Source organism: Balaenoptera physalus (assembly GCF_965194825.1).
Source record: "Balaenoptera physalus genome assembly, chromosome: 7".
NCBI classification, from domain to species: Eukaryota; Metazoa; Chordata; class Mammalia; order Artiodactyla; family Balaenopteridae; genus Balaenoptera; species Balaenoptera physalus.
The window spans coordinates 111,247,794-111,275,486 of record NC_138886.1 but is presented as its reverse complement, the minus strand read 5'-3'; the positions used below and the strand labels follow the sequence as shown (position 1 = coordinate 111,275,486).

At 38.4% G+C, this 27,693-nt stretch overlaps 1 protein-coding gene and 1 long non-coding RNA gene across 3 annotated transcripts in view; one reads left to right on the top strand and one right to left on the bottom strand.

Annotated features, from left to right (window-relative positions):
• Window positions 1-27,693, top strand: part of LOC309664125 — a 764,383-nt gene that overhangs the window by 717,905 nt on the left and 18,785 nt on the right. The window lies entirely within an intron of this gene.
• The window catches only part of PPP2R2A (protein phosphatase 2 regulatory subunit Balpha), an 83,784-nt gene that overhangs the window by 44,493 nt on the left and 11,598 nt on the right, over window positions 1-27,693 (bottom strand). Inside the window, exon 1 of one of the 2 annotated variants that reach the window (XM_082468979.1) lies at window positions 1,595-1,625. The exons of the other annotated variant lie outside the window; for it this stretch is intronic. Coding sequence (XP_082325105.1) covers window positions 1,595-1,610 — 16 coding nt within the window. The 5' untranslated portion in view covers window positions 1,611-1,625. Of the gene's footprint in view, window positions 1-1,594; window positions 1,626-27,693 lie in introns of those variants that run through there. 2 annotated transcript variants of the gene reach the window in all.

The window sequence follows — 27,693 nt, the reverse complement described above, 5'->3', positions numbered from 1 at the left end:
CATTATAGTCAAGGGCCTGCTGTCAAACCATCCTGGCACATAAAGGCACAGAAATTAATTCTCATTTTGATCCAGTTTGTTTCAACACATAAGAGTTCTCATTAAGAAGCCTGTTATCTTGTAAAGCAAATAACGTCTAATAAAGATGTTAAAAAAATAAAATAAAATAAATGTAAAAAAAAAAAAAAAAGCATGTTATCCTTGTTCAGACACACGATCATTTTCACGGTCTTTTCTCCTCTCTTCATTTAGTATATACCCTATGCGGAGAACACTGCACTTCAGGATTGCCCCACACAGCTAAGCAGAATATGATTCACCCAAATTTCTTCTCAAAGGTAACTAATTACTCCCTAGCATAGAAAATACTTTGCTGGATAATGCAGCTATAAAATGCTAGTTTTTTGATAAAGGGTAGGCAAGCTGAAGGTATAGTTATTTCCCTACAGACCGCTATGATGTTCCTTTGTCACTGTTGACCTCTAGAGGGAGCTCAAAGTTCTCGTTACTTTTTCCCAAAGGTCAGGACACTCCTCCCACAAGTTTGCTGTGGTCAAAATTTAAGAACATTTTATTTCGGCACCCCAAAAAAGAAGGTTAAGTGTATGCCATCCCTTTAGCAATGTCTTGCCCCGCAGAAGTGAGTAAGACGTGCCCTGCTCACCTGGCTCCTGCAGTGAGCAGGCCCCAACCACTTCTGCCTCTCTCCCGTCCCGACTCCTCTCTCCTACTTTGCATGGGCTAGGGCAGATCACTGTAGCCTGAAAGGCTGCAGGGAGGGCGGCACTCCTGCTGCCGGTAGCAGCCGGTGCACCTCCACCTCCCTCCCGCCAGGGCACGCTGGCGTGGAGGTGAGGGGAGGCTGCTCGCGTCCGCTCCGAGGACTGAGGGATCATTACCTTAGCGCACCTCTACCACATTCTTGGGGCCACATCTGCAGGGAACTTGTGCAGGAAATGACCAGAAGTCAGACTGGTCATTTCCCCACTGTCAAACTGCCATTTCTTCTGTCTGTATGACCCTAAGGAAGTAACTCAGCCCCTTGAACGCTTAATTTCCTCATCTGTAAATACCTACCTCAGAGTTGCTTTTAGGACTAAACAAGCCATAAATGCAAAGAAATGATCCCTGAATAAGGCACACAGTAGGCAAACTGGTAAAAAGCAGATGTGGGCTGGGGTTTGGGCTCTGTTGCACAAAGCAGAAACAAGCAGTTTCCCTTGTTTCTAGACTATTCCAGTCAATCAATCTAGCCTAGGTAAAAAAAGTTCCCCAAATGGTCCAGCTGAGCTCCCAGGAGCCTGAGGCTAAAGCCCAAACTAGGAACAAAGTATTGCAGCTGCCGGGCTTGCTGCTTCTTTGTAGATACACTCAAGAGGCCTCAGGTTGAAGCACAACTGGTTGAGGATACGATCCTGTACTTCTGTCTCTTGGTCAAAATATCACCTCGATTTTACCATGATTGCCAAGAACAAAGTGAGTGCTAACAGCCTTCATAATAACCGTTTCTCAACCCCTGACTCAGTGACCGGGAACGCGTTATGAGATAAGCTCAACGAAGACCGCTGGCTACTGATGCTCATACGGAACCTACATTGTAATGCTGCCATGAGAGTCAGGGTCCGTAAGGCGATTTCCAGAGATGTGTTCTGGAACCAGCCTCCCTTCTTTTTTACTTGTTCCTGGATAATCTGATATCATGTTTGGATAAAATGGAATGGAACAATACCCTCCTGCAACAAAGAACAGAAAGATAAACAGTTGCTAATACATTTAGTCTACAGGGGTGATTTAACAAACAAGGCTTGGTGTATTAATGTTATATATAATGTTAGAAAGAAGAGCTCTAAATTGACCATTCTAAGCCTAGTTACCATCTTCATTAGATGTTTACCAACTTTTAACAGATTCATAATTAAGTCCACTAAACAAATCATCTCATTAGGTTGCATTATCAAAATAAAATGCAAATCGTTTCTCGTGGAGATTATACAAACAAGCAGTACTGCACAAAGCTCCTGCATCTACGCATGCCTTATTAAGATATTTTTATAACCAGATGGGTATCTGGTTATTAATATCTGCCTAAAATCTTTACAAACTAGGATTATTATGGCCACGCTATAAGAACCTGAAAGCACTTCACTGACCACCCAGAGCAAATTTGTTTTCTGATAGAATTCCTTCAGCTCACCTACAAACTGGGTACAAAGAGGCAGAATATTTAGAAAAAGAGGTTAGAGAACTTTAAGATACAATACAAATAATGTTATCGACTTTATTCTGATGACAAAAGGAAGCCCACTGGGGAGTTTTAAATATGAGTAATCCAATTAGACATGCACCTTAGATAACTCAGGCTGAAGTGGACTGGGAATTGGGAGAAGGGCAAGTTGAGGGAAGTCTGGAGACAAATCGAGAGTTACTCCAGAAATCCTGGTAAGCAATGAAGGTGACCTGAGGGAATCAGTATTAGTATAGTAACAATATTATAAGTAGCCAACATTTAAAATTCACTTACAGTATGTTAGGTATTTAATCTTCATAACAAATCTATGAAGCTGGTGGTACTAATATACCCATTTAACAGATGAAGAAACTAAAGCATGGAGGCAAAAGAGGGGACAGAAGTGTACAGACTTTAAAATTCATTTATGAAGTATATAAAGCAAGCCTTGATAATTAGTAAGCTGTGGAGAGCTGAAGATGAAAGCAAGAATAATGTCCAGGTTCTCATGCTGGCTGAATGTACTTATTACCATCAATGGACAGATATTTTACCTTACTTTAGGTATTCTTTAATAGCATCTAAATGGCAGGTCCAACTTCAGGTAAAAGAAAAAAGCTAAGCACCATTGGCTAAGTTCAAAAGAGTATGTCATGAATGATTTCACCAAAACTCTTAACCAAAAGGAATACATCATACATTACTACCAAAAAAGTAATTTCGTTCAGAACATTCTTTTTCCTCATCTTTCCCTTTTTTATCCTTTTCTTCTCAGTTCTGCTAGGTTAGTTTGCTCTTGGTGATAGTTCTCTGACCTTGTTTCAATTGTATTTACACTGCAACTCATTGTTTCCGCTATACTTTTTAAACAATTATAATCGTATTTTTCAAATAATTTGAAATTAATTTCACGATTCCATTTTCAAAGATGCAATTTCTTTCATGAATCTTACTCAAAGAGAATTAAAGTTTTTCTCCACTTACTTGAACTAAAAGTTCACTCCTCTGACAACTGATCTTATTTTTTATAAATCCTGCACATTTTTGTTGTTTTGCTCATTCCTTCAACAAATTCTTAAGAGAGTCATTCCTTTAACAAATATTTTACTGAGCATCTAATACATGTTAAGACACTCCAGGTTATGCCAGCGTTTCTAGGTGCTAGGGATATGGGAGTTCATAAGACAGACCAAAAAATCCCTGCCCTCATGGATCATACATTCTAGTGATGGGGGCATATGATAAACAAATGAATGATAAATATAGAATGTACCGGGTAGTGCTAATAAGTACCATACAAATACAGTAGGGTAGTCAAAGAAAGCCTCCCTGAGGAGACGACTTAGGCAGAAACCAAAATGAACAGGGAATTAGTCATCCAAGCTTGTAAAGTAAAGCATTCCAAGCAGAGGACCTAAGCAGAAATGAGTTTGCCAAACTTGATAAGACGAATGCAGAATAACGTGGTAGAAAAGATGGAGCATTTAACAGAGACCAAACCATATTCAGCCTTGTAAGCCATGGTAGTACTGTGGATTTGTCGTAAGTGATAAGAAGCCATTGGAGAGTTTTTAATTTATGTTTTAAAGTGCTCATCTGGTTCATAAGTTATTGCAGTAGCCTGAGTAAGAGATGATGATGGTCTGAACTCAGGTGGCAGCCAGAGAAATGGATGAATTCAGAATACAATATGAAGACAGTACTGCAGAACTTGCTGAGGTTTCAAAAGAGGTGTCACAGGATGATTCCAAGGTTTTAGAACCATGTCCAATGGAGGAAAGTCAGTGCCATTTACTGAGGAGAGACACACCAAGAGCGAGCAGGTTTGGGGTAAGAAAGGAGCCAAAAATTCCATTTTCACATCTTTGGTGTTGATTTCGACCAGACACACATGTAGAAACGTCATCCAGGCAGCTAGACAGATTTGACAGTTTATGGGAGGAAGAGGAGATATAAATTAGAGTATCATCAATTAGTAGAGGCATTTAAGGACTAAGTGTGATTTCCTAGAGAGCAAGTACAGATAAGAAAACAAGGTCTGGTCTGAGGACTGAGCCTTCAGGCTCTCCCACCACTAGCTGAAAAGGAGAAAGCAGCTAGGAAAGGAGAATGCACCAGTACTACTGGTGAGGTAAGAAGAGCTTTTCTGGAAGCCAGGCAAAGACAGTCTTTCTGAAAAGAGGCAGTGATGGGGAATTCCCTGGTGGTCCAGTGGTTAGGACTCCGCGCTGCCACTGCAGGGGGCAGGGGTTCGATCCCTGGTCGGGGAACTAAGATCCCGCATGCCATGCGGCGCATCCAGAAAAAAATAAAATAAGTAAATAAATGAATAAGTAAAAGGAGGCAGTGATGAACTGTGTCCGAAAGTGCATAGAAATCAAGGGAATGCTGAGAAGTAAACTTGGATTTGGTGACATGCAGAATTTGGGGGTGATTTTGACAAAAGTGGTTTCAGGGGGCTGGTGTCCTTGAAATAAAAGTTATTGTCTGTGGCGAGAAGCAGCTCTGGCACTGAGCTGTCTAGGCTGAAATCACTGCTCTGACAGTTTGAAATCTGGCTTATCAAGGGCATCCTCTTCACGTCTGACACTGATGAAGATTTTCCCTTACTTTTATATGTCTTGGATTATTCTGGGAAACAGGGGGTTAAGCAAACACTGAAGCTGACTCATCATGCTCCAGAGCTGCTGACTTCTCAGGGGGCTGGGTATACTGAGTGTAGTATTTTTTCAAGAAAAGCACTTGAGTGATACACTGGGTCGTTCCAAGCCTGGAAAATGCTATTCTATTGCCCTATGTGAAGGATAGTTTCACCAATTTAAGATTCTCAGTTTACACAGTTTTTTCCTCAAAGTTTTCTACATGGCACTCCACTCACTGTCTTTTAGCGCAGCAGGGTTCAACAAAACCTTCTGTGATCACAGAAATGTTCTATTCTGCACTGTTCAACATGGTAGCCACTAGCCACATGTAGCTATTTACTGAGCACTTGAACTGCCAGCGGTGAGAGAACAAATTTATTTTGATTAAGTTTAATGGCTACACATGGCTAGTGGCTACCACTAACTGGACAGCTCTAGCATACAGAAGACAAACACAATGTCTACTTGATATACCTTCCTTTGCCAGTAACCTGTTTCTTGTCTCAATACTTGTACTATTTATTTCCACATCTTAAAATTTAGAAATCCACTAGGCTATTTCTAGGTGTGGATCCCATTTATTTTGCTTGGTATGCACTTCAGTTATCTGTAAAAGAATATAGTATTAACAGACCCTTCCACATGGAAGTTGTGTAGAGATTTTTAAATCAGTTTCAACTTGCCAAACACGTGGCACATAGTAAGTGCTCAATAAATGTTAAATATATTCCCTGAGCCCTTCTGATCTGTTCTCTCTGACCTCTCACTCTGAACTTATATTCTACATGGAATCTATTATTTGTATTTCTTGTATTTTTGTCTGTAATATTCATCTTATTTTTTTCCTCTGACTTGCAGGAGTATTTCTACAGCCCTGCTGCTTCCTGCCTCCAAAGAGTCAATAGTTAAGAATCACATATTTCACTTAAGAATTCCTTTTTCTGCTCTCTGATACTTTTTCTTCAAATGCTCAAGAGTCTTGAGAATATTAATTAGTTCTTCTTTAAATTTCAATGTCCTCTCTTGTTTCTTGCAGTAAGTCTGTCACCTTCTCTTAGACTGCATCTGTGTCTTTTTGTGTATTCAACTTTAAAGAGAGAGGTCTATGTTTATGCAATATTGGGAACTGTGTTGGGTTCAATCAAAAAACACTTACAACCAAGTTCAAATCTTTGGGGATGGGGAGATGTTTACATTGTTACTTCCTGCATTAGTTCTCAACTGCTGCCTAACAAATTAGCCCAAATTCAGCAGCTTAAGACAGTGAACAAGTATTATGTCACAGTTCCCGTGGATCAGGGATCTGAGTGTGGCTTAGCTGGGTGCATCTCACTCAGGATCTCTCAAAAGGCAGCAATGTGTCAGACAGGGCACCTGCCACCTCCAAACTTGATGAGGGCCAGTGGGGGAGGGTCTGCTTGCAAACCAAGCTCGTGCACACGGCTGCTGGCAGGCCTCGGGTCTTCAAGGGCTGCTGGCCGCATGAGCTCCACAGGGAAGCTCACTAAGTGGGAGATGGCTTCCCTCAGAGCAAATGACAGGGCCGCCCAAAAGGCTTTGGTGGAAGCCAAAGCTTTGTTGTAACCTAACCTTGAAAGTGACATCCCATCACTTTTGCCACACTTGTGGAAGCAAGTCACTAGGTCCAACCATACTCAAGGGGAGGGACATAAGTACACAAGGACATGAGTGGGGGGCAGGGGTCACTGGGGGCCATCTTAGAGACTGTCTGCCACACATTACCCTTAGTCAGCTAATCAATTCAGCAATATGTGGTCAGAAAGCAGGATTACAAGGCCAGAGAAGGAAGCTTTAGAGCAGGGAGTTTTAACATTGTGCTTCATGGTTAGTCTCTCTCCTACAACCATGGGTAGCCAGCCCCTCTCAACTGGTCACATTCCCCTTGGTAAGAACCATGCTGATTCATTCAGTGTTTAACCCTGCTTCAAAGTACAAAATACCTCACCAACCAACTGCCCCATGAACCACCTTCAATTCTAGCTCTGGCTGCTCAAGGTAGGCTCCTTTAGTCACACCCCAGGAGGGATTCTCAACCACATAAATGAACCCAAGTCAGCTAATGAGGACTTCCCTCACTATGTTTCTCATCTGTACTGTCTCTTGCCAAAATTCTTTTCAGTTTTGTTACAGCACTCTTCCAGGGTTTCCAAGGAAACTGAACTCTCCCCATTATGCTTCTTGGTCATTTCAGTGTGTTTGTCTTTTTTAACACATGGGCTTAGATCACCACCCTCCACTGGAAGTCAACACAGCTATTTGTTTAAGTAAAGCACTTTACACATTCCTTCAAAGACTCTTTTTTGATAAATATGACAGGAAATACTTGTTGGTTTTCTTAGTCATATAATTCAATCCTGTTGTTGGATAAAACAAAGACGTTTCAATCTACACCAGTTCCCAAGATATATTCTTCTATGGTAATTTAAATAACTAAATTTTGCTGATTTCTAAAAAATGTAGTGTCACCAAACTTAGTTCAGTTTAAGATGTGACTAATTAGAAAACTTAGCACAGAAACGCTTTAACATTATCTTTAGAGGAATCACACACACAGCTGCTCAGCAGGATGAACTAATCAGAGAGCGTTGTAAAGAAGCATCTACCACTATGTGTCCAGCAGGGGGCACCTAGCACTATGGGATGGACATAACACTTTAAAGACAAATCTGAAGTAAAAAACACCAACAGCATTCTCACTCACAAACGAAAATATCCATTTTTGGTTTAACAGTAAAAAAATATTTTCCTATACCACATTATTCCTATACCCCACCCTCATTCCCAGGAAGATAATTTATTCACCCTATTTCCTTAGCATACTAGGAAAGTGGGTAGGAAGAGAATCAACAAAAAATCAGATATCAACAAATTTCCTGATGTGATGCTCTGGTACTGGATAATCGGAATTCAGGTTCTTTGTCTTCTGCTGATGAATATGTGGAAAACAGAATTAAGAAATACCTTAAGTAGACACAAGGCCACCACATACTGCTGCACAGGATCTAACCTACACAAGCAGCCGTCTGGTACAGACACAAAAGGCACAGTGCCTGAGGCTTAACCCTGTATCTGATCTCATCAGATTTCTAGGTGATATGTTCTGAGTCAAACGGGATTTTCAAACATTTTAGCACTTCACTTAAGGAATAAAATTACTTGTTATCTTAGCAAAGTTGTAGGATACAAAATCAATGCACAAAAATCGGTGGCATTTCTATATATTAAAAATGAGCAATACAAAAAGGAAATTCCTTTTACAATAGTGTCAAAAAGAATAAAATATTTAAGAATAAACTTAATAAATGAGGTGAAAGACTTACACAAGGAAAACTACAAAACGTTACTGAAAGAAATTAAAAACATAAATGGAAAGACATCCCATGTTCATGGATTGGGAGATTTAATATTGTTAATATTGTTCAATATTACCCAAAGCGTTCTACAGACTTGATGTAATCCCTATCAATATCCTGATGATGTTTTTTTCAGAAATAGAAAAATCCATCCTAAAATTCATGTGGAATCTCAAGGGACCTGAAAAGCCAGACTAATCTTGAAAAAGAACAAAGTTGGAAGTCTTACACTTCCTGATTTCAAAACTTACTATGAAGCTAAGAAATCAACAGTATGGGACTGGCATAAATGCAGACATATATAGCCCAATGGAATAGAAAGCCCAGAAATAAACACTATTCTACTCCAAATCTGGTCACACATGACCCTTCCACACATGGTCAAATGCTTTCTGACAAGGTCTTTTCAACACATGGTGTTGGAAAAACTGGATATCCATGTGTAAAAGAATGAAGTTGGACTCGTACCTTATACCATTTACAAAAACTGACTTAAAATGGATCAAAGACCTCAACATAAGACCTAAAACTAGGACTCCCCTGGTGGCGCAGTGGTTAAGAATCCGCCTGCCAATGCAGGGGACAAGGGTTCGAGCCCTGGTCCGGGAAAATCCCACATGCCGTGGAGCAACGAAGCCCGTGCACCACAACTACTGAGCCTGCGCTCTAGAGCCCGTGAAGCACAACTACTGAGCCCACGTGCCACAACTACTGAAGCCTGCGGGCCTAGAGCCTGTGCTCTGCAACAAGAGAAGCCACCACAGTGAGAAGCCCACGCACCGCCACAAAGAGTAGCCCCCCCTCGCCACAACTAGAAAAAGCCTGCGCGCAGCAAGGAATACCCAACGCAGCCATACATACATACATAAATAAAATAAAATAAAATAAATATATTTTTTTAAAAGACCTAAAACTATAAAACTCTTAGAAGAAACACAGGGGAAAAGCATCATGGCACTGGATTTGGCAATGATTTCTTGAATACGACACTGAAAAACAGGCAAAAAAAGAAAAAATAAACTGAACTTCACCAAAATTAAAACCTTTGGTGCAAAGGACACAAGTAACAGAGTGAAAAGGTAACACATGGAATGAGAGAAAAACGTGCAAATCATAATCATATAAGGGATTAACATCCAGCATATATTAAGAATTCCTACAGATAAACAACAAAAAAATCCCCAATTTTAAGACAGGCAAAGGACCTGAAAAGACATTTCTCTAAAGATATACAAGTGGCCAATAAACACATGAAGATTTGCTCGGTATAACTAATCATCATGGACATGTAAATCAAAACCACAGTGTAAATCAAATCCACTTGACATCCATGAGGATGGCTATTATCAAAAACAAAAACAGAAAATAACTAGTGTAGGTAAGGATATGGAGAAATTGAAGCCCTGTACAACATTGCTGGTGGGAATTAAAATAGTGCAGCCACTATGGAAAACAGTACGGTAATTCCTCAAAAGTTAAACACAGAATTATCTTACGATCCAGCAATTGCAATTCTGGGTATATACTCGAATGAATTCAAAGCACAGACCTGAACAGATATTTATTTGAACACCAGTGTTCAAAGGAGCGTTATTTACAATAGCCAAAACGTAGAAACAACCCAAACGTGCATGACAGATGAATAGGATAAACAAAATGGTATATACATACAATGGACTATTCAGCCTTAAAAAGGAAGAAATTCTGACACATGCTACATACAACACACAACTTTGAGGACTGTTATAGATGGAACGTTTCTGTCCCCCCGGCCCCCAAAATTCATATGCTGAAATCCTAACCCTCAGTGTGATGATCATTAGGAGGTGGGACCTCTGGGAGGTGATTAGGTCATAAGGGTAGGGCCTTCATGAGTGGGATTAGTGTGCCCTTATAAAAGAGGCCCCAAAGAGCTCTCTGTCCCCTTGTGCCATGTGAGGACACAGTGAGAAGACAGCAATCTGTGAACCAGACACAGAATCTGCTGGTGCCTTCATCTTGGACTTCTAAGAACTGTGAGAAATAAATTGTTATTTAAGCCACCCAGTCTCTGGTAGTTTGTTACGGCAGCCTGAATAGACAAAGACAAGGGGCATGTTAAGTTAAATAAGCCAGTCACAAAAGAACAAACACTGTATAATTCCACTCTTATTAGGTACCTAGAGTAGTCAGATTCATAGAGACAGAAAGTAGAATGGGAGTTACCAGGGGCTGGGAAAGGAGAGAACTGGGGAGTTACCATTTAATAGGTATGGAGTTTCAGTCTGGTAAGATGAAAAAAAGTTCTGGAGATGGATGGTGGCGAAGGTTGCACCATAATGTGTCATGTACTTAATGCCACTGAACTGTACACAGAAAAATGGTTAAAACAGTAAACTTACGTATATTTTATCACAATAAAAAAATTAGTTATCTCCCATAAGAAATTCCAAGGTAGGGCAATTAAATCCAATGTTAGTTAATTCACCAGATTATTTAATTAAAGATCCAGGTTCTTGTCATCTTTATATTCTGACAAAAGATAGCTACAGGGTTGGGATCCAGAGTTCTTAGTGTGGGAGAAAAAAGATATAAATACAGAATGGGAGAGGTAAGCAAGAACTCTGTGGTAGTCAATTGAAATTGGTCGATCAGTATAAACTGGTATTTTAAAAATCTTATGACAGAGTATTTCAGTCATATACGAAAGTAGGTAGAGGAGCATAGTATAACAAATTCCCACGTACCCAGCTTCAGCAATCACAAACTCATGGCCAATCTTGTTTCATCCATAAAGTCATCCCATATTATTTTTTGCACATCCCAGATATCAAATTATTTCACCCTTAAATATTTCAGAAGTTATCTCTAAAAGATAAGACCACCACTTTTAATATAGTCAAACATCGTACCTGAAAAAAATCAATCGTACTTTATCACACCTGAAAAAAATCAGTATTACAAATATCAAATATCCAGTATATGTTCAAATTTCCAATTGTCTTGCGTCAAAAAAAAAAGTTTAACTATCTGAATTACGATCTAATGCGGTTTTCAAACTACAATGGATTGATACATCCTTTAAGTTTTTTTAATCTATAGGTTCCCCCTCTATTTTTTTTCTTGCAGTTTATCTCTTTATAAAACAATGTACTGTAGTTCATCCTATATGAACTCACGATTTAAAAACAAAACCCAGGACTTCCCTGGAGGTCCAGTGGTTAAGACTCCGCACTCCCAACGCAGGGGGCACGGGTTCGATCCCTGGTTGGGGAACTAAGATCCCGCATGCCTCACAGTGTGGCCACAACAAAAACAAATACGCCTTTTAATTTCCTAGTTCTGCCTACAAAAAAATGACAGGGCCTAGGAATAAAGACATTCCAGCAGTAAAGAATACACTTAGTACATATGATGGTTTCCAAATACCATTCTCTACTAAAAGAACACAAAATTTCTTAGAAAAATAATTCCCAGTATGGCAGGGGAAAAAGTACAACTGGAAACATCTCGTGTCAAAAGAATAGGGAATATTAAAAGACTGACTGGGACATGTAAAGGGAAGAGACTTGATGGGTCTCTCACTGGCCAAATTTAGGACAATTTGAGCATCAAAAGAAATGGTGGCATTAACAGATTGGGTGGCATTAACAGATTGTTAATACATGGAACAAAAAAGAACCTACAAGTCCACATTGATACTAAAAAGGAAAAGAGTTGGGAAATTAGAAGATCACCATTCTGCATCCACCAATGTAATAACTGCCTCAGGCAAGGACCATCAGTGATTCACTTATTAATTACAAAGGAGGGAAAAGGGCCTTTTTTGAGAGATCTAGTATATACTATATGACCAAGAGATCAATCATCAATAACAGGACAAATTTATTACATGATTTGATGTACCAGGAAGCACACTCTATGTACTCTTATGTAATATGTCTTGTCAAAAATGTTTAACATGGATTTAATTATGAGGAAACAATTGGTGAAATCCAGAAAGTGAGATATTTTATAACAAGCTTTGACTCTTCAAAATTAACAGAATGCTTTGATTGGATCCTGAATTGAAAAAAATAAAATTTTTTTTTTTAAAGGACAGTTTTTGTGTCAGTTGGGGAAGTTTAAAAATGGACTGTGTAATAGAGAACATTTCTGAATTAATGCTAAATTACTTGGATAGCATAATGGTATTGTGGTTGTGTAAGAGAATATTCTTGTTCTTAAGAGATAAAAGCTGAGTTATTTAGGGGTAAAGCATCATGCCGTTTCCAATTTACTTTCAAAAAATTTAGGGGCCGGAGTGCAGGTATAGATAAAGCAAATGTGGCAAAATGTTTACAACTGGTGAATATAAGTAAAATAAAGAATGGTTATCATATTTATTTTTCAATTTCTTTATGGGCTTAAAGTTTTTCAAAATAAAAGTTGGAAAAGGAAGGGATAGAGGGAATATAGCAACTCCAGACACATTCTCGTACAATGGTAGCAAAAAAGGAAGCTCTCTCCTCTCTGGGTTTCTTTTCAATGGGCTGCAAAGCCTTTCAGGGAACCACCCCTCTGGTTCCTGCCCCCAGCAGAGACCTCTTCATATTTCATTGTATAGATCTAATATTATCTGTCTGACCTCATTTCACATTTAGCTTAGTCCTAAAACTATGAAGCCACCTATAATGGAAAAAAAAAAAAAAAAAAGCCAGACTGGCCTTTTCCTATCTAACCAGTGTGAAAACCAAGATCTAAGCTGGCATGTTTCTCCCAAATCATCACTAAACCAGAAAATCTCCCCTATTCTAACCAAGCTATCTATATAGGGCACCCATGACTGGGGGAGAGGGATTCATGCCTCTTAAAAAGGAGATGCAGGCCTACTCCACCCCACTTCAAACGAGACACAATCAAAGTTGAAGATTTTAACTGTTACTACTCTAGAACCTATTCCATTCTGCAGTAACCAACATTTTATCTGACAATGAAAGTTACAGTAGCATTTTTTAATTTTTTAATTTCTTGAAGAAGATATCTAATGTTAGTTAGGTGCAGATGAGGTAGGAAGGAAAGAACACTGAACTAAGGAATCATCAGGCCTGAGTAAAAAGTCCTAAGAGACCCTGCAAAGTGGCCATTTCCGCCTTTCTCCTTTTAGTAACAAAACACCCTGATTCTCCCCACCGGGGGCCCTCCACCCGCACCCCCAGCAAAACCACGCACAAAGTTTGAACAGGAAAGTAGAGGTTACATTTCTTGGGCTCTTCTAAGGCCATGTGACCAAGTTCTGAACAATGGGATATGAGTGTAAAATTTCCATGGCACATCCTTAAAAAGAAGCTCCTTGTCCTCCTCTGTCTCCCTCCCAAGGGCTGAACACAGATGTGAACCAGATCTGGCCATGCAGATAAGAGCAATACACTACGGAAGAGTAAAGACGAAGACCTAAGAAATCTGGGGTGCTGGATGATCCCTGGAAAAAAGCAGCTTATCCATTTCCGACTCCTCTCTACCACTGGTGGCTCACATGAGAGAAAAAAGCTTCCAATTTGGGGAACCACTGGGTATTTGGATCTTTTACAGCAGCTTGGTCTATAATAGCTTGTGTGACTCAGGGTACTTTTCTGGGCCTCATTTTACTGGTTCACAAAACTGAGAAGAATGATATGAATGCTATTAACTTCTTTAGCTGGTTGTATTTTGTTTTTAAAAAACTAGTATACACATTTAGTAAAATAAAACACTGAAGTTTTATATATGTTTAAAGAAATGGGATGACATGTGAAAACACGCTGCACAATTTATACACCCTTTCAACAAATAATTACAAAATGCTCACTGAGTGCGCCAAATACTGTTACGTGCCTGAGATTATTCAAGATGCTAAGAATAAAGTGGTAGAAATAAAGAAATAGAGTTCATTGCCTCATGCGTGAAAACTTTAAACTTGAGAGAAGGCCTATAATAAGCAAGCAAACAATAAATAAGATTATTTCAAATAATAATGCGGGTGAAAAAGAGGAAAAAAAGCAGATAACACTGAGTGTACTTTGGGGTTGGGAGGGGACTCGAGTTAACTTACACTGGTAGTTAAGGCCATGCAAAAATTTGGGTAATGTACATTCCAGGTTAAAAAGGCAAGTTGAAAGCCTTCAACAAGAACAAGACTACGTATGTGTATGTTCATGGAACACATGGAGGAGATGACAGAAAAGACCTCAGAGGCAGGCAGAGGCAGCCTGGTTACTAAGTATACAAATGGTATAGTACTAACATCAGGGGATGAGAGCTCCTGATAAAAAGAGAGAAAAATTATTACTCCCTTAATTCTGTCTTGGTTTCAGGAATAAGTGATGTTCCCAGTAGAAAATTATGAACTTAGTTGCCCTGCAATCAGTAACTGACTATAATCTTATTTTATTCACTTTGGGACAAACATTCCAACTAATTACAAGTGATTTTAGGAGTAGAAAAAAAACCTTAAAAGTCATTAATATCTAATAAAGCTCAAGCTTTCTCTTGACATTTTAAAGATGTGAACAAATTTCACATACGCATTCAGTCAACAAATATCTCAAGAGCGTCTACTATTCGTATGCAGACACTGCTGCAGGTGCTGAAGGTATCGCAGTAAATAAAGACCTGGTCCTTGTAGAGTTCAATGTATCAAAATACACTTCAAAGTTTAAAAATTATAATAGTAAATTTTTAAAAAACTCACTCCTTTTGGCTGTTTCCTTAACGTCTAAAATTTGGTTTGAAAATAGTGTCTTTTACTTTAATTTCTCTCATTTTTTGCCCTAATTGAGGGAAAGATTCCATAATTTTCCAAGGCTTATAGTATATGGAGACTAATAGTACACAACGTTAGAATTTAAATATGAGAAAACAATTAAGTCTACCTTTACATTAAAAGAATTAGAAATACGAATTCTGTGAATTCTCCTGTTCCATGGCAGAGAAAGTGATTACCAAGTGTCCTGCCACATGAAGGAAACAGAACTATATTTACTGATCTACCTGTTAAACATGGAGATTCCAAACACTTCATTTAACTCTCCCCTTTAGATCCCACTAAAATGACAATAAATGAATAAAAACAGTTTAAGACAATAAGAACAAAGGAACATGTAGGGAAACAGCAGAGGACAATAACAAATGTGCTGGAAAATGGAAAGCAGGTAACTTAGCAAAATAAAGGAAACTGAAAACTAAAAGCACGTGGAGGGGGCTGCCAAGGAGAGACGAGCAGATTCACCCCGCAGACCGCAGACCATGCAAGGGGCCAGCACAGGACAACAGTGAGACATGGGGCTCAAAACAAGGCTACTGGTTGAAACATCTACATAAGATGCAGAGAAGTCCTACTCTCAAGGAGAGAACTATTTAGTTTCTGAAGAAACTGAGCCAGAGAAGATATCGGTTGGAGCTGAAGGCGAAGTACCAAACTGAAAACGAGATCAAGTGAAAGGATGCATACTCAGCAATGAGCTGACCTTCCTGGCTCTCAGGATGTCAGCAGCCAGGCTTAAGCTATGACACCCCCCACACACCTGCCCCTGAAAGTGTTCCTGCTGTTGAGACGCTGAGAACCCCAGGCTCATGGCCGTCACTGCGCCCACCAGCTGATTTGCTCCGTCAAAGGAACTCAAAGGAAGTGGAATGCCAGGATTAGATGGATCGTCTCAAAGACACCCCGTCTACAAAACAGAGGTTGCTGAAAAAGGAATACTCCACAAAAAGCTTTTAAAAATATAATAACTGAAATTGTAAAAATCAGTGAAAGAGTTGGAAACAAAATTGAGGAACTCTCCCAGAAAGAACAAAATGTAAAGATGATGGAAAACAGAAGGGAAAACCCCCCCACAAAAACTAGAGGATCAATGCAGAAAGTCTAAGATTCACATATTAGGGGTTGCAGAAACAAACACAGAAGAAAAAAACTAAAGGAAATGAATCTGCAAGTTTAAAGGGGCCAACGAGTATTAGCCCAACCAATGAAAAAGACTCACACCATAGCACATCGTCCAGAGAGGAAAAAAGAATAGTGTGCTACAGAATAGCAACAGGCTTCTCAAATGCAACACTGGACAGTAGCAGACAGACGAAATGCCTTCCAAATTCTAAGGAAAAATGATTTCCAATAACCAGCCAAACCCAAAAGTGTGAAGGCAGAATAAAGACATCTTTTCCAAGCAGGTAAGATCTCAAAAACTACCACCCACGAAATCTTTCTCATGACATACTAGATGCTGTACACCACTAAAATGAGGGAGTAAACCAAGAAAGAAAAAAACATGGCATCCAGGAACAAGGAGATCCAACACAGGAAAGGCAAAAGGAATTCCCACGATGGTGATGTGAAAATGATAAGAACAAAGGAAAATCCCAAGGCTAAGCAATAAACTTAGAAAATGCCCAGAGTATCAGAGGGACAGAGCTCAAGGCAAAAGTGAAACTGGTAGAACATCCAATGTGCTTCAAAACACTGTCAGGAAAGCTAGTCTCCCTGTCAGAGGATTTGAGGGTGATTCAGTGATAGATTCACAGAAAATGAAGCAAATCACTTCAGCCTGAAACAGCATGATGGAGAACTCCAGGGGTCGAGGGGAGAGAAAATAATTGATTACCTGATTCTTTTGACCATGTAGAAAACAATATTGAAAGGCTACTGAAAGGTGTAGAAAGAAAACAGTGATGGTAGATTAAAACAAAAAAAAAACAAAAACAGGGCTTCCCTGGTGGCGCAGTGGTTGAGAATCTGCCTGCCAATGCAGGGGACACGGGTTCGAGCCCTGGTCTGGGAAGATCCCACATGCCACGGACCAACTGGGCCCGTGAGCCACAATTACTGAGCCTGCGTGTCTGGAGCTTGTGATCCGCAACAAGAGAGGCCGCGACAGTGAGAGGCCCGCGCACCGCGATGAAGACTCGCCCCCGCTTGCCACAACTAGGGAAAGCCCTCGCAGAGAACCGAAGACCCAACACAGCCATAAATAAAATAAATAAATAAATTTAAAAAAAAAAAACAAATGGAAAAACACGGTAATTATTACCCCTAGAAAAAACAATGTTATAGCAGAAAGGATATAATCATAATTCATTACCTGGCAGCGTGAACAGTATTTATATGGACATAATAATGTTTACTTTTGTATTTGTTTCCTATGACCACTGTAACAAATTACCATAAATTTGGTGGCTTAATACAACACAAATTTATTTGCTTACAGTTCTGGAAGCCAGCAGACCAAAATCAGTTTCACTGGACTAAAGGTATTGGCTAGGCTAGCTCCTTCTAGAGACTCTAAGAAAGAATATGGTTTCTTGCCTTTTTTAAGCTTCTGGAGGCCACCTGCATTCCTTGGCTTGTAATCCTTTCCTTGCTTCACTTCAACCTCTTGCTTCTGGTGTCACACCTACTACTTCCTCCTTAGATCTTCTTATCTCCTCCTCTTTTCCTTACAAAGTACCCTTGTGATTACATTTAGGGCCCAGGAGGATAAGCCCAAATAACCTCCCTGTCTCAAAAAAATCCTTAATTTAATCACATCTCAAATCCCTTTGTCATATAATATTCACTCATTCCCAGGGTTACAAATTCGGTATCCTCTTTTGGGAGGGGGAGGGAGGCGTTATTCAGCCTGTCTAAACTCACTCTAACATTGGTTTAAACAATAATAATGGCACAACAATCCTGAGGAAACAGAGCAGGAGCAGTAAGAGGGACAGAACAGAGCTCAACTCATAGCTACTATTTACACCTGAGGATGTCTAAACTTGATAAAAAGCTCTATGAGCATACTCCTTAGAAACAGGAAAACAAATACCAGAAGAAACTGCTAGAAGAGTTTGAAGAAGGGGAGTCAAGGTCAGGATAGGTGAGGAGGGACAGAAAACTATTAATCTTCCTCAAAAGCATTTTGAAACTAATGACTTGTTAAATTATGTACATGAGCTACATGGATAAAATGAAAATCAGCCTAAAACAAAACTAAGATTAGGTGGCCGGGGAGGGAGAAATCCTTATTGTAGACTGAAAAGGTCACTCAAGGCTAATGAAGCAAACAGAAGAATCACAAACATAAAAATTAAAAGGTTAGTCATTTATACTTATTGAAACCTGTGTTAGAGATTATGAAACAACCGATTAAGGAGTTAAGATTTCACTTCTTAAACTCATCCTTTTCACAGCACTGGGGGACCATCTACTTATAAAAGCAAATTAGCAAAAGCAAGCCTATAAGTATAGTAAGATCTTGGCCTGCGCTAAACTGAACTTGCAAACATGGATTTAACCTAACAATTAGGGATGGCTAAAGTGTAGTACTATGATGCAAGCTGTTCTTTTAACAGCTAGTACAAAGCTTCCCAGGAGGTGTTTATTCATTTATTGAACAAATGTTAGCTGATGTGAGAAGAGCACAATGGATCTATTCAGTCTGTCAGAAATGCTGAGTAAAAGAATTAAGAGACTACCCTACCTGTTCCCCTTCCCCTAAAGAAGGCTATCAACTGCCTTGTCGCTCAAAGTGCGGACCGCAGACCACCAGAGCAGCAGCAGCAACATGGCGGTCGCTGGAGCTGGTTAGAAGTGCAAAATCGTAGGCTCCACCCGAGACCTACATGCAGAATCATCATCTCCATTGTAACAAGAGCCCCAGGGAATTCGTAAGCACATAAAGCTCGAGAAGTACCTGTGTGGGCTAACACCGTCCCTCTGACAACAAAGCAGCACACCTCTGAGTACGGAACGGGGAGACAAACAAGGTGCTCACTGCTACAATAAAACCTGCCTTCTCTTCAGACGCCTGCAGGATTTTTTACGAGCTAGCCATATATTCGTCAGCCTGCTCAAGGTCTGGTAAAGCATTCAGATCATCATACAAACAGCTGAGGAGTGGAGGAAAGAAGAGTGGGAAAATATTTATAATATAAAAGAATAATGTACTTATAATGTTGCCTTAGATTGGGGCGGGGGGTACGCGATAGGGCTTTTTTAGAGCCTCAGCAATTAGGGGTCAATACCTGTAATGGGATTTTCCTGATAGCACATCTTCAGGTGTCCCAAGCTCCACTCTTACCTGCTCAGGGAAAATGAAACTAATGGTGAAGGATGCTTTGGGCTCTACTGCCTGTTCCAAGTTCCCCCTCACTCCCGAATTATATTACTCTTGAGAGAAGATGCAGAGTATACAATCACAGGGAAGAACACAACACTGGAGGAACTTGAGAAAAATGGGAAGATGAGGCAAAAAATTTAAAAAAAAAAAAAAAAAGCTTGAAATTTTGTTGACCCACATATTTTTTTAAACATCTTTATTGGAGTATAATTGCTTTACATTGTTAGTTTCTGCTGTATAACAAAGTGAATTAGCTATATGTATACATATATCCCTATATCCCCTCCCTCTTGCATCTCCCTCCCACCCTCCCTATCCCACCCCTCTAGGTGGTCACAAAGCACCCAGCTGATCTCCCTGTGCTATGCAGCTGCTCCCCACTAGCTATCTATTTTACATTTGGTAGAGTATATATGTCCATGCCACTCTCTCACTTCGTCCCAGCTTACCCTTCCCCCTCCCCGTGTCCTCAAGTCCATTCTCTACGTCTGCGTCTTTATTCCTGCCCTGCCCCTAGGTTCTTCAGAACAATTTTTTTTTTTTTAGATTCCATATATATGTCTTAGCATATGGTATTTGTTTTTCTCTTTCTGACTTACTTCACTCTGTATGACAGACTCTAGGTCCATCCACCTCACTACAACTAACTCAATTTCACTTCTTTTTATGGCTGAGTAATATTCCATTGTATATATGGGCCACATCTTTATCCATTCATCTGTCGATGGACACTTAGGTTGCTTCTGTGTCCTCGCTATTGGAAATAGTGCTGCAATGAACATTGTGGTACATGACTCTTTTTGAATTATGGTTTTCTCAGGGTATATGCCCAGTAGTGGGATTGCTGGGTCATATGGTAGTTCTATTTTTAGTTTTTTGAGGAACCTCCATACTGTTCTCCATAGTGGCTGTATCAATTTACATTCCCACCAACAGTGCAAGAGGGTTCCCTTTTCTCCACACCCTCTCCGGCATTTATTGTTTGTAGATTTTTTGATGATGGCCATTCTGACCGGTGTGAGGTGATACCTCATTGTAGTTTTGATTTGCATTTCTCTAATGATTAGTGATGCTGAGCATCCTTTCATGTGTTTGTTGGCCATCTGTATATCTTCTTTGGAGAAATGTCTATTTAGGTCTTCTGCCCATTTTTGGATTGGGTTGTTTGTTTTTTTGATATTGAGCTGCCATGAGCTGCTTGTATATTTTGGAGATTAATCCTTTGTCAGTTGCTTCATTTGCAAATATTTTCTCCCATTCTGAGGGTTGTCTTTTTGTCTTGTTTATGGTTTCCTTTGCTGTGCAAAAGCTTTTAAGTTTCATTAGGTCCCATTTGTTTATTTTTGTTTTTATTTCCACTTCTCTAGGAGGTGGGTCAAAAAGGATCTTGCTGTGATGTATGTCATAGAGTGTTCTGCCTATGCTTTCCTCTAAGAGTTTTATAGTGTCTGATCTTACATTTAGGTCTTTAATCCATTTTGAGTTTATTTTGCCACACATTAATTTTAAATTAGTCAAGTGAATAGGCAAAGTGCCAGAACCCAGCCTGACCCCAATCCTGATGAAATTAATCTTCCCACTTCTGTCTTTGGATTTCCCAAATTCCTAACCCAACCAAACTACAGTTGTATTCATTAATGCAACATACACTTATTCAAAGTGCCTGTAACCTGCCCCAAATCTCAAAACCAACTAGATTTTTTTAAATTTACGGGCTCATATAGGCTTTTATTCTTCTGTTAATTGTTAATCTGCTAGCATTACGTAACTAAATGACTGCACCTACTAAATTTTCTGAGCACTTATTATGTGTCAAAACTAAGCACGCACATACATTTAATCCTCTGAATAACAAGGCAAGTCTATTAATTACCCCCATTTACAGATAAGAAAACACATAGTAGTTCTCAAACGTTTGTTTCCTTACCCTTTGGCCTTCCTTTGCCTGTCAAAAACACACAAAAATCACTTCTTTTAGAAAGTTTTCCCCATCTACTCTAGACCCAAACTATTTTTTCTTTGTGCGTCCATACAACCTCCCTCAGGTATAATATGATGTGGGGTGGGGGCTGGGGGAGCTGGTGCTAATACATATGAATAAGAAAGACAAGCACCCCCAAAGAACAACAGACAAAGGACAGGGACAGAATCTACACACTTAAACACGCGCAAACAAATAAGTGGAAAAGATATTTCTGAATGGTAGTATTGTGCCAGACATTGTCATCAGGTCAGGAAATGGGCACTCCCATTCACTGGTGGAGGAAGGGAAACCCAACACCACCTTTCTACGGCAATTTGGTAATACATACCATTAGCCTTAAAAAAAAAGATCACACCTTTTGACTATTACGTTCTACCGCTAGAAATATACCCTAAAGTAATGATAAAATTCTCACAAGGATGTTCATCATAATTTATAATAGCAAAAGTCATAAACAAATGAAATGTCCAAATTAAATATACCAGACATCCAATTAAATAACATACAGCCATTTATCTTCTTAAATGTTAACTGGGAAGAAGGCATAATACAAAACTATACGTGTAATGCCAGCTTTGAAAATATACATTCACAGCAGAAAAAGGACTGTACACTGGAAAGATCTATGCCAAAATGTTAATAGACGTTATTTAAAAATGGTGAGATTATATGTGGTTTTATTTTTTTCACTTACTTATGATGGTTTTGAAGTCAGAAGAAACCAAGGTTCATCCCCTGGCTCCCCCACTTACCAACTGTGTGACCTTGGTCAAGTTACTTTATCTAATCCTTGATTTTCTCATCTATGAAATGAAAGTGATAAGACCTATCCTCAGAGATTAAATGAGATAATGCATACAAAGTGCTTACACTAATAGGCAATCAGCTAAGTTTTGTGAGCTCTTATTTTTTAAAATATATCAACATTTTATGTTTATATTCAGAAAGTTATTTTTCCTTAAAAAATAAAAATTTATAACATTAGCAAATTACCACATAGCAAGAATTTGATAAAGCTGTATTCTCATCAACTGAGCAGTATACAAATCAGGACATTTTAGCATTTTAAACAATGTTAACCAAATTCCCAAGAAATTCATCTGAGAATTAGAGATGGTGGATATGTGAACAAAAGGACCTATGTATTTACTGAACAGTCAGAAAGACACAGTAGAAAAAAAAATTAGGTCCTTGGGATCTAGCCTACTCTATAATTACTATAATCTTAATTAAATAATCACCAAAAAGACCAGGTCACTTCAGACTCTACCAGGAACAGTAAGATTCAATTCCAGAAAGCTCAAGATCTACTTTAATAAGGGGTAAGGCACAGACTCCAGGTATCAATGAACACAAACTGTTATTTTTAAAGACTTTGATATCTTAGACATTAATAATTATAAATTTTACTTAGCTTTATTGCACACTAATTGCACACCTAGATGCACATCCCAAACATATACAACCTTCTCAGCAACTCTTCAGGCTGAAGATATAGAAATCACAGACCAGTTAAAAGAAATTGGTAGCTAAGGGGGCCTACAGACCTTTCCTATCATGGATTTCTGGAATGTATTTTCCTACTTTTAAATCTAAAATGATGAACAGGCTCCATTAAGTTAAAAATATGCAAATATGAAATATTTCTGGAATAACATATAAGAAATTTGTGACAGTATCTCCGGGGACACAGAACCTGGGAGAATGGGGTAAAAGGGAGACATGCTTTCTATGTATACCTCTTGTACTGTTTGGCTTTACCATTGTATATGTCTGTGTGTGTGTGTTTATATTAAATTCTGGTTAGTAAAATACAAAAATAATTGCCTTACGTTTGGTTTGTAAAAAAGATATGCAAACTAGATTTGCTTACTACAGTGGAGAAAGTCAGATGTAGATGTGGTCTGTATATGAGAAGTACTACAAAATGAAAAGTTTTTTCTTTTGTAAATGGGAGTTTTTAATTGGCTCTAGAAATTTTTTTAAGAAACAGAATCCTACCTTGTCTCTCCTGTTTACTTTTTAGTTTATTTACTATTATTATTTTTTCAAATTCAGTGTACAAGTCAGCAGTTTTTACTGTATTCACAGAATTTTGCGACCATCACCCCTATCTAGTTCCAGAAGATTCTCATCAACCCCTAGAGAAACGCTGTACCTGTTGGCAGCCACTCCCCTTACTCCCACCCTTCACGAGTCCTAGCAACCACTAATTTACTTCCTGTCTCAATATATTTGCCTATTCTGGACATTTCATATATATGGAATCATGTAGTATGTGGATTCTGTGACTGGTGTCACTTAGCATGTTTTCAAAGTTCACCCACGTTGCAGCATGTATCAGTACTTCATTACTTTCTGTGGCTGTGGAATATTCTACCGTATGGCTACATCACCTTTTCTTTATGCATCACCAGTTGACAGACATTTGGTTTGTTTCTACTTTTGGGCTATTACGAATAATGTTGCTATAAACATTCATGTTCAAGTTTTTGTGGACACAGGTTTTCAATTCTCTTAGATATATACCTAGGAGTAGAACTGCTGGGTTACAGGGCAAATCGGTGTTTAACTTTTTAAGGAACTGCCAAATTTCAAATGAAGGTTTTGAAACACAGGATACAAAGGAAAGGGACAAAAGGGCTTGTAAGCTACCACAAACATTTGCCTGGAGAAATCTCCAGTTACATTCATTAGTAAATTCAACTCATGACCATCTGAAACCACTGAAAGACATATTTATGTCTTAAAAAGACTTGAGACATGCTTAACAAGTATGTGTTAATAACAGAATGCTCCCAGAGTAGAACTGAGCATTCCCGACTTAAAGGACTATAATTCTAACAGTAAAGGAACTTCCAAATAACTTCAATTAGCTCTCACTTTATTTCCATGAGGCCTCAGGCATCAGTTACATAAATAAAATACAACACTTCAAAGTTATAGTGGGGTTTTCTTTCTAGTTGGTATTGGATATTCTTACCATCATAGCTATAAATAACATATACAAACATCTCCATATGCCTTCAACCTACACCCATGACAACTGTCATCTACTTTCACAGAATAAAGGCCCTCCAACTGATAACAGCTTATTTGCAGTTAACTCTTTCAAAAATGTGGAAAATGCTCATGTTATGAGACCTCAGAATTAACACTACTACTTAATGTTATATACTACTAGTTTCTCTAAAGCATAAATATAGACATCTCATAAAAAAAAAAGACTTGAAATATATGTGATTCTTTGAACAACCAAGTATGTGTACTACAACACCATCTCAATATCAAGCAAAGTCAAGTCAACTTGGAAAAGGGGAAATGATTTACTACTCATATCCCAGCATTACCTATAAAAGTTTTACATACGATTAGTCAAGGATCTCCCGGTGACATGAACTGGTTAATACCAAAGGCTACAACGTGTTACGGAGAATGCTTATTGTAATAAAACTGACCTTCCTTAATATACCTAAAGTGATGGACTCATGTCTTCTATTTCTCTCACATTCTCCAAAATACTGGGCACTCAACAAGTACTTGTTGACTTGTAGATGAATACCTAAGGTCTCACCTTAGCACCATTCCCTATGAGAACCCGAGATTTAGATTTAATCAAATAGTATTTTTTTAAAGCTGAACTACATAGAAGCAACGTGGGAGCCTAAAAAGTAGACAGAACAGTTTTACTAACTCATAATCTTAGATTAACATTGCTCAACTTCTTGGAGCTTCAGTGCCCTTGTGTACAAAATGACAATAATGTCTACCTCAAAGGCTATTGTTAAGAAACGCAACCTTGGTCATTCCTTATCTACAATTTCATTATAAAGAAATGCAATGCAGTTATCAAATTTTCCTATTATGGTGAAGACTTTGCCTAATTAAAGTACACACAAAACAACGTACTGTCTTTACTGTTAGTTTTACAGTAATGAAACGTGACTTACAAAATCTATGGGATTTTCTATTTTTAACCAGAAACTGCAAATGAGGTGAAACTTTGGTCAAAAATTTAGATTTTGCCTAATCTTATCCTGAAATAGCCTACAAAATAAAGTAACCCAGTTCTTGTCCTCCAACTGTTAATCTGGGCTAACAGATCTGTATCACAGCAGTACCGATCTGTATTCTTTAAGATCCTCTAACCTGATACTTTCCTGTTCTGCTTAGGGCTCTCCTGTCCACCTCCAATCACTGACAGAAAGTACTTATAGGATGCTCCTCCCCACAGAACCCCAGCTATATATAAAAAGGCTGGAAGTACACAAGAGCTAAGAGGTGGAAACAAACTAAGTGTCTGTCAAAAGACGAATGGAAAAACAAAATGTGGTATATACATAAAATGAAATCAACCTTAAAAAGGAAGGAAATCCTGTCACATGCTACAACATGGATGAACCCTGAGGATATGAAATAAGCCAGTCACAAAAAGACAAATACTGTATGATTCCACGTGTATGAGGTATTTGAAGTAGTCAAATTCACAGAAACAGAAAGCACAGTGGTGGATATCAGGGCAGAGGAGAGAATGGGGAGTTGTTGTTTAATGGGTCCAGTATCAGTTTTGCAAGATGAAGTTCTTCTGGAGACCTGTTTCACAATAATGTGAATACAGTTAGCAATACTGAACTGTACACTTAAAAATGGTCAAGATGGTAAACTTTATGTTTTTGTGTTTTTTTACAATGAAAAATACATAAAAACATTAGGGAGCTAAAAAGTACTTCACTTAAAGATGTGGTTCTGCTGCTAGAAAAAAAATAAGAAGACTAGGAGCAATCCTTTCCCCACTACCAATTCTTATAACCATTTTTAATGTTGCATCCCTACATAAGGAATCTGACAAGAGTTACTGATTGCCTACAACAGCTTGTTTTCTTGAAATACAGCCTTCCCAATCTATTAGCCAACAGAAAATATTAAAAATTCCTCTTATGCTATCTTAAAAACATATCTACTCCAGGCCCAGAAGACTCTCACCTTGTGGTAAACTGGGAAAGAAAAAAAAAAAAAGACATGGGGAAACACCAAAAAGGTTGTTTCCACTTTCATAGGCAGCAAACCTGAAACTACAATGGCAACTTCTAAAAAGTAACATTGTTCCAGATTTTCAAATAATTTAAAAAATGTTCCCACCAATCCCTTTTACCTACTTCGGTTTCTCTCTTAATACAGACCACTGAAGAAGAATTTAGATTCCTTCTGAATGAAGTATAAACAAGCACTTAGATAAAAATCCAATATACTCCTGTAATATTTTTACCCATGGTTAAAGAGACAGCAGTTTTTTAATTAAAAAAAAAAAAAAAATCAAGATGGGAATACACTAAAGCTGTCAGGTCCAGTATCTTAGAAGATTCATCCCTCTAATATTATATCAGTAACAGTAAGTACTAAGAAGATTCCTAAGAAAGAATACCCTTTTAATAGCCTAAAAACTATCGTTACCATATAAAATATCCTTGATTCCTCCAACTTAAGCATATAGGCATATAATCATAGACAAATTTTTAGATTAAAGCAGAGGTTCTTAAACAGGGTCACTGTCCATGAACCCCCTTGAACTGGATAAAAGAGATCATTCAAGGACTTCAGAAAAGAAAATTCCACTTGATATCTGAACATTCAGAGAGAAAGTCAACCTATAGAAACTAAAATTACAAGAGCCTGACCCTTGGTATAGTGGCACACAGAAGCATTCAATAATGAATTGCCAGGAATTCCACATATGCCACAGGCAAAGATCTAGATGACATTTTAATCAGCTACAGCTAACATTAACTAAAAATGTCCATATTAATAAAAAATTAGCTGTTTTTAAAATAAACTCAATGTTTATTTTAATGTTTAAATGTTTAAACATGAATGGAAAATTGGTAAAGCTAGTTTTAAAAGTCCTACATACTTTGACAATTTTTTTAAAAGGGTAGAAAAGTAGCCACAAAAAAAAAACTGAAAATACTAAGCAATAAATAGTTGATACTGCATTCTTCGAATGGGAAACTCAGCAACTATTTAAATATAGAATTATGCTGCATTTTAAAGTAGAATTTAAAGAAAAACATTGTTCCTTCTCCTTTCCTCCCTTTAGTGGTTAAGAGTTGAAAATAGTTACCATGCCAATTCTGTGCCTTTCTTACAAGAAAAAAATAACACATCAAACCACTACATGTCGGGTTCAAAATAAAACCCAATGTCAAGGGCACCAACTCATTTCTAATGACAACGCAGCCAACCCAGAAATGGCACTAGACTAGGCTTTAAGGAATTTAGTAATCCTACATTAAGTATTAATGATAGCTGGACCTCAGCAGAGACAGTGAGAAAAACCCTAAAAAACTGAAGGCAGATTTAATTTGGTACCTAAAGAACA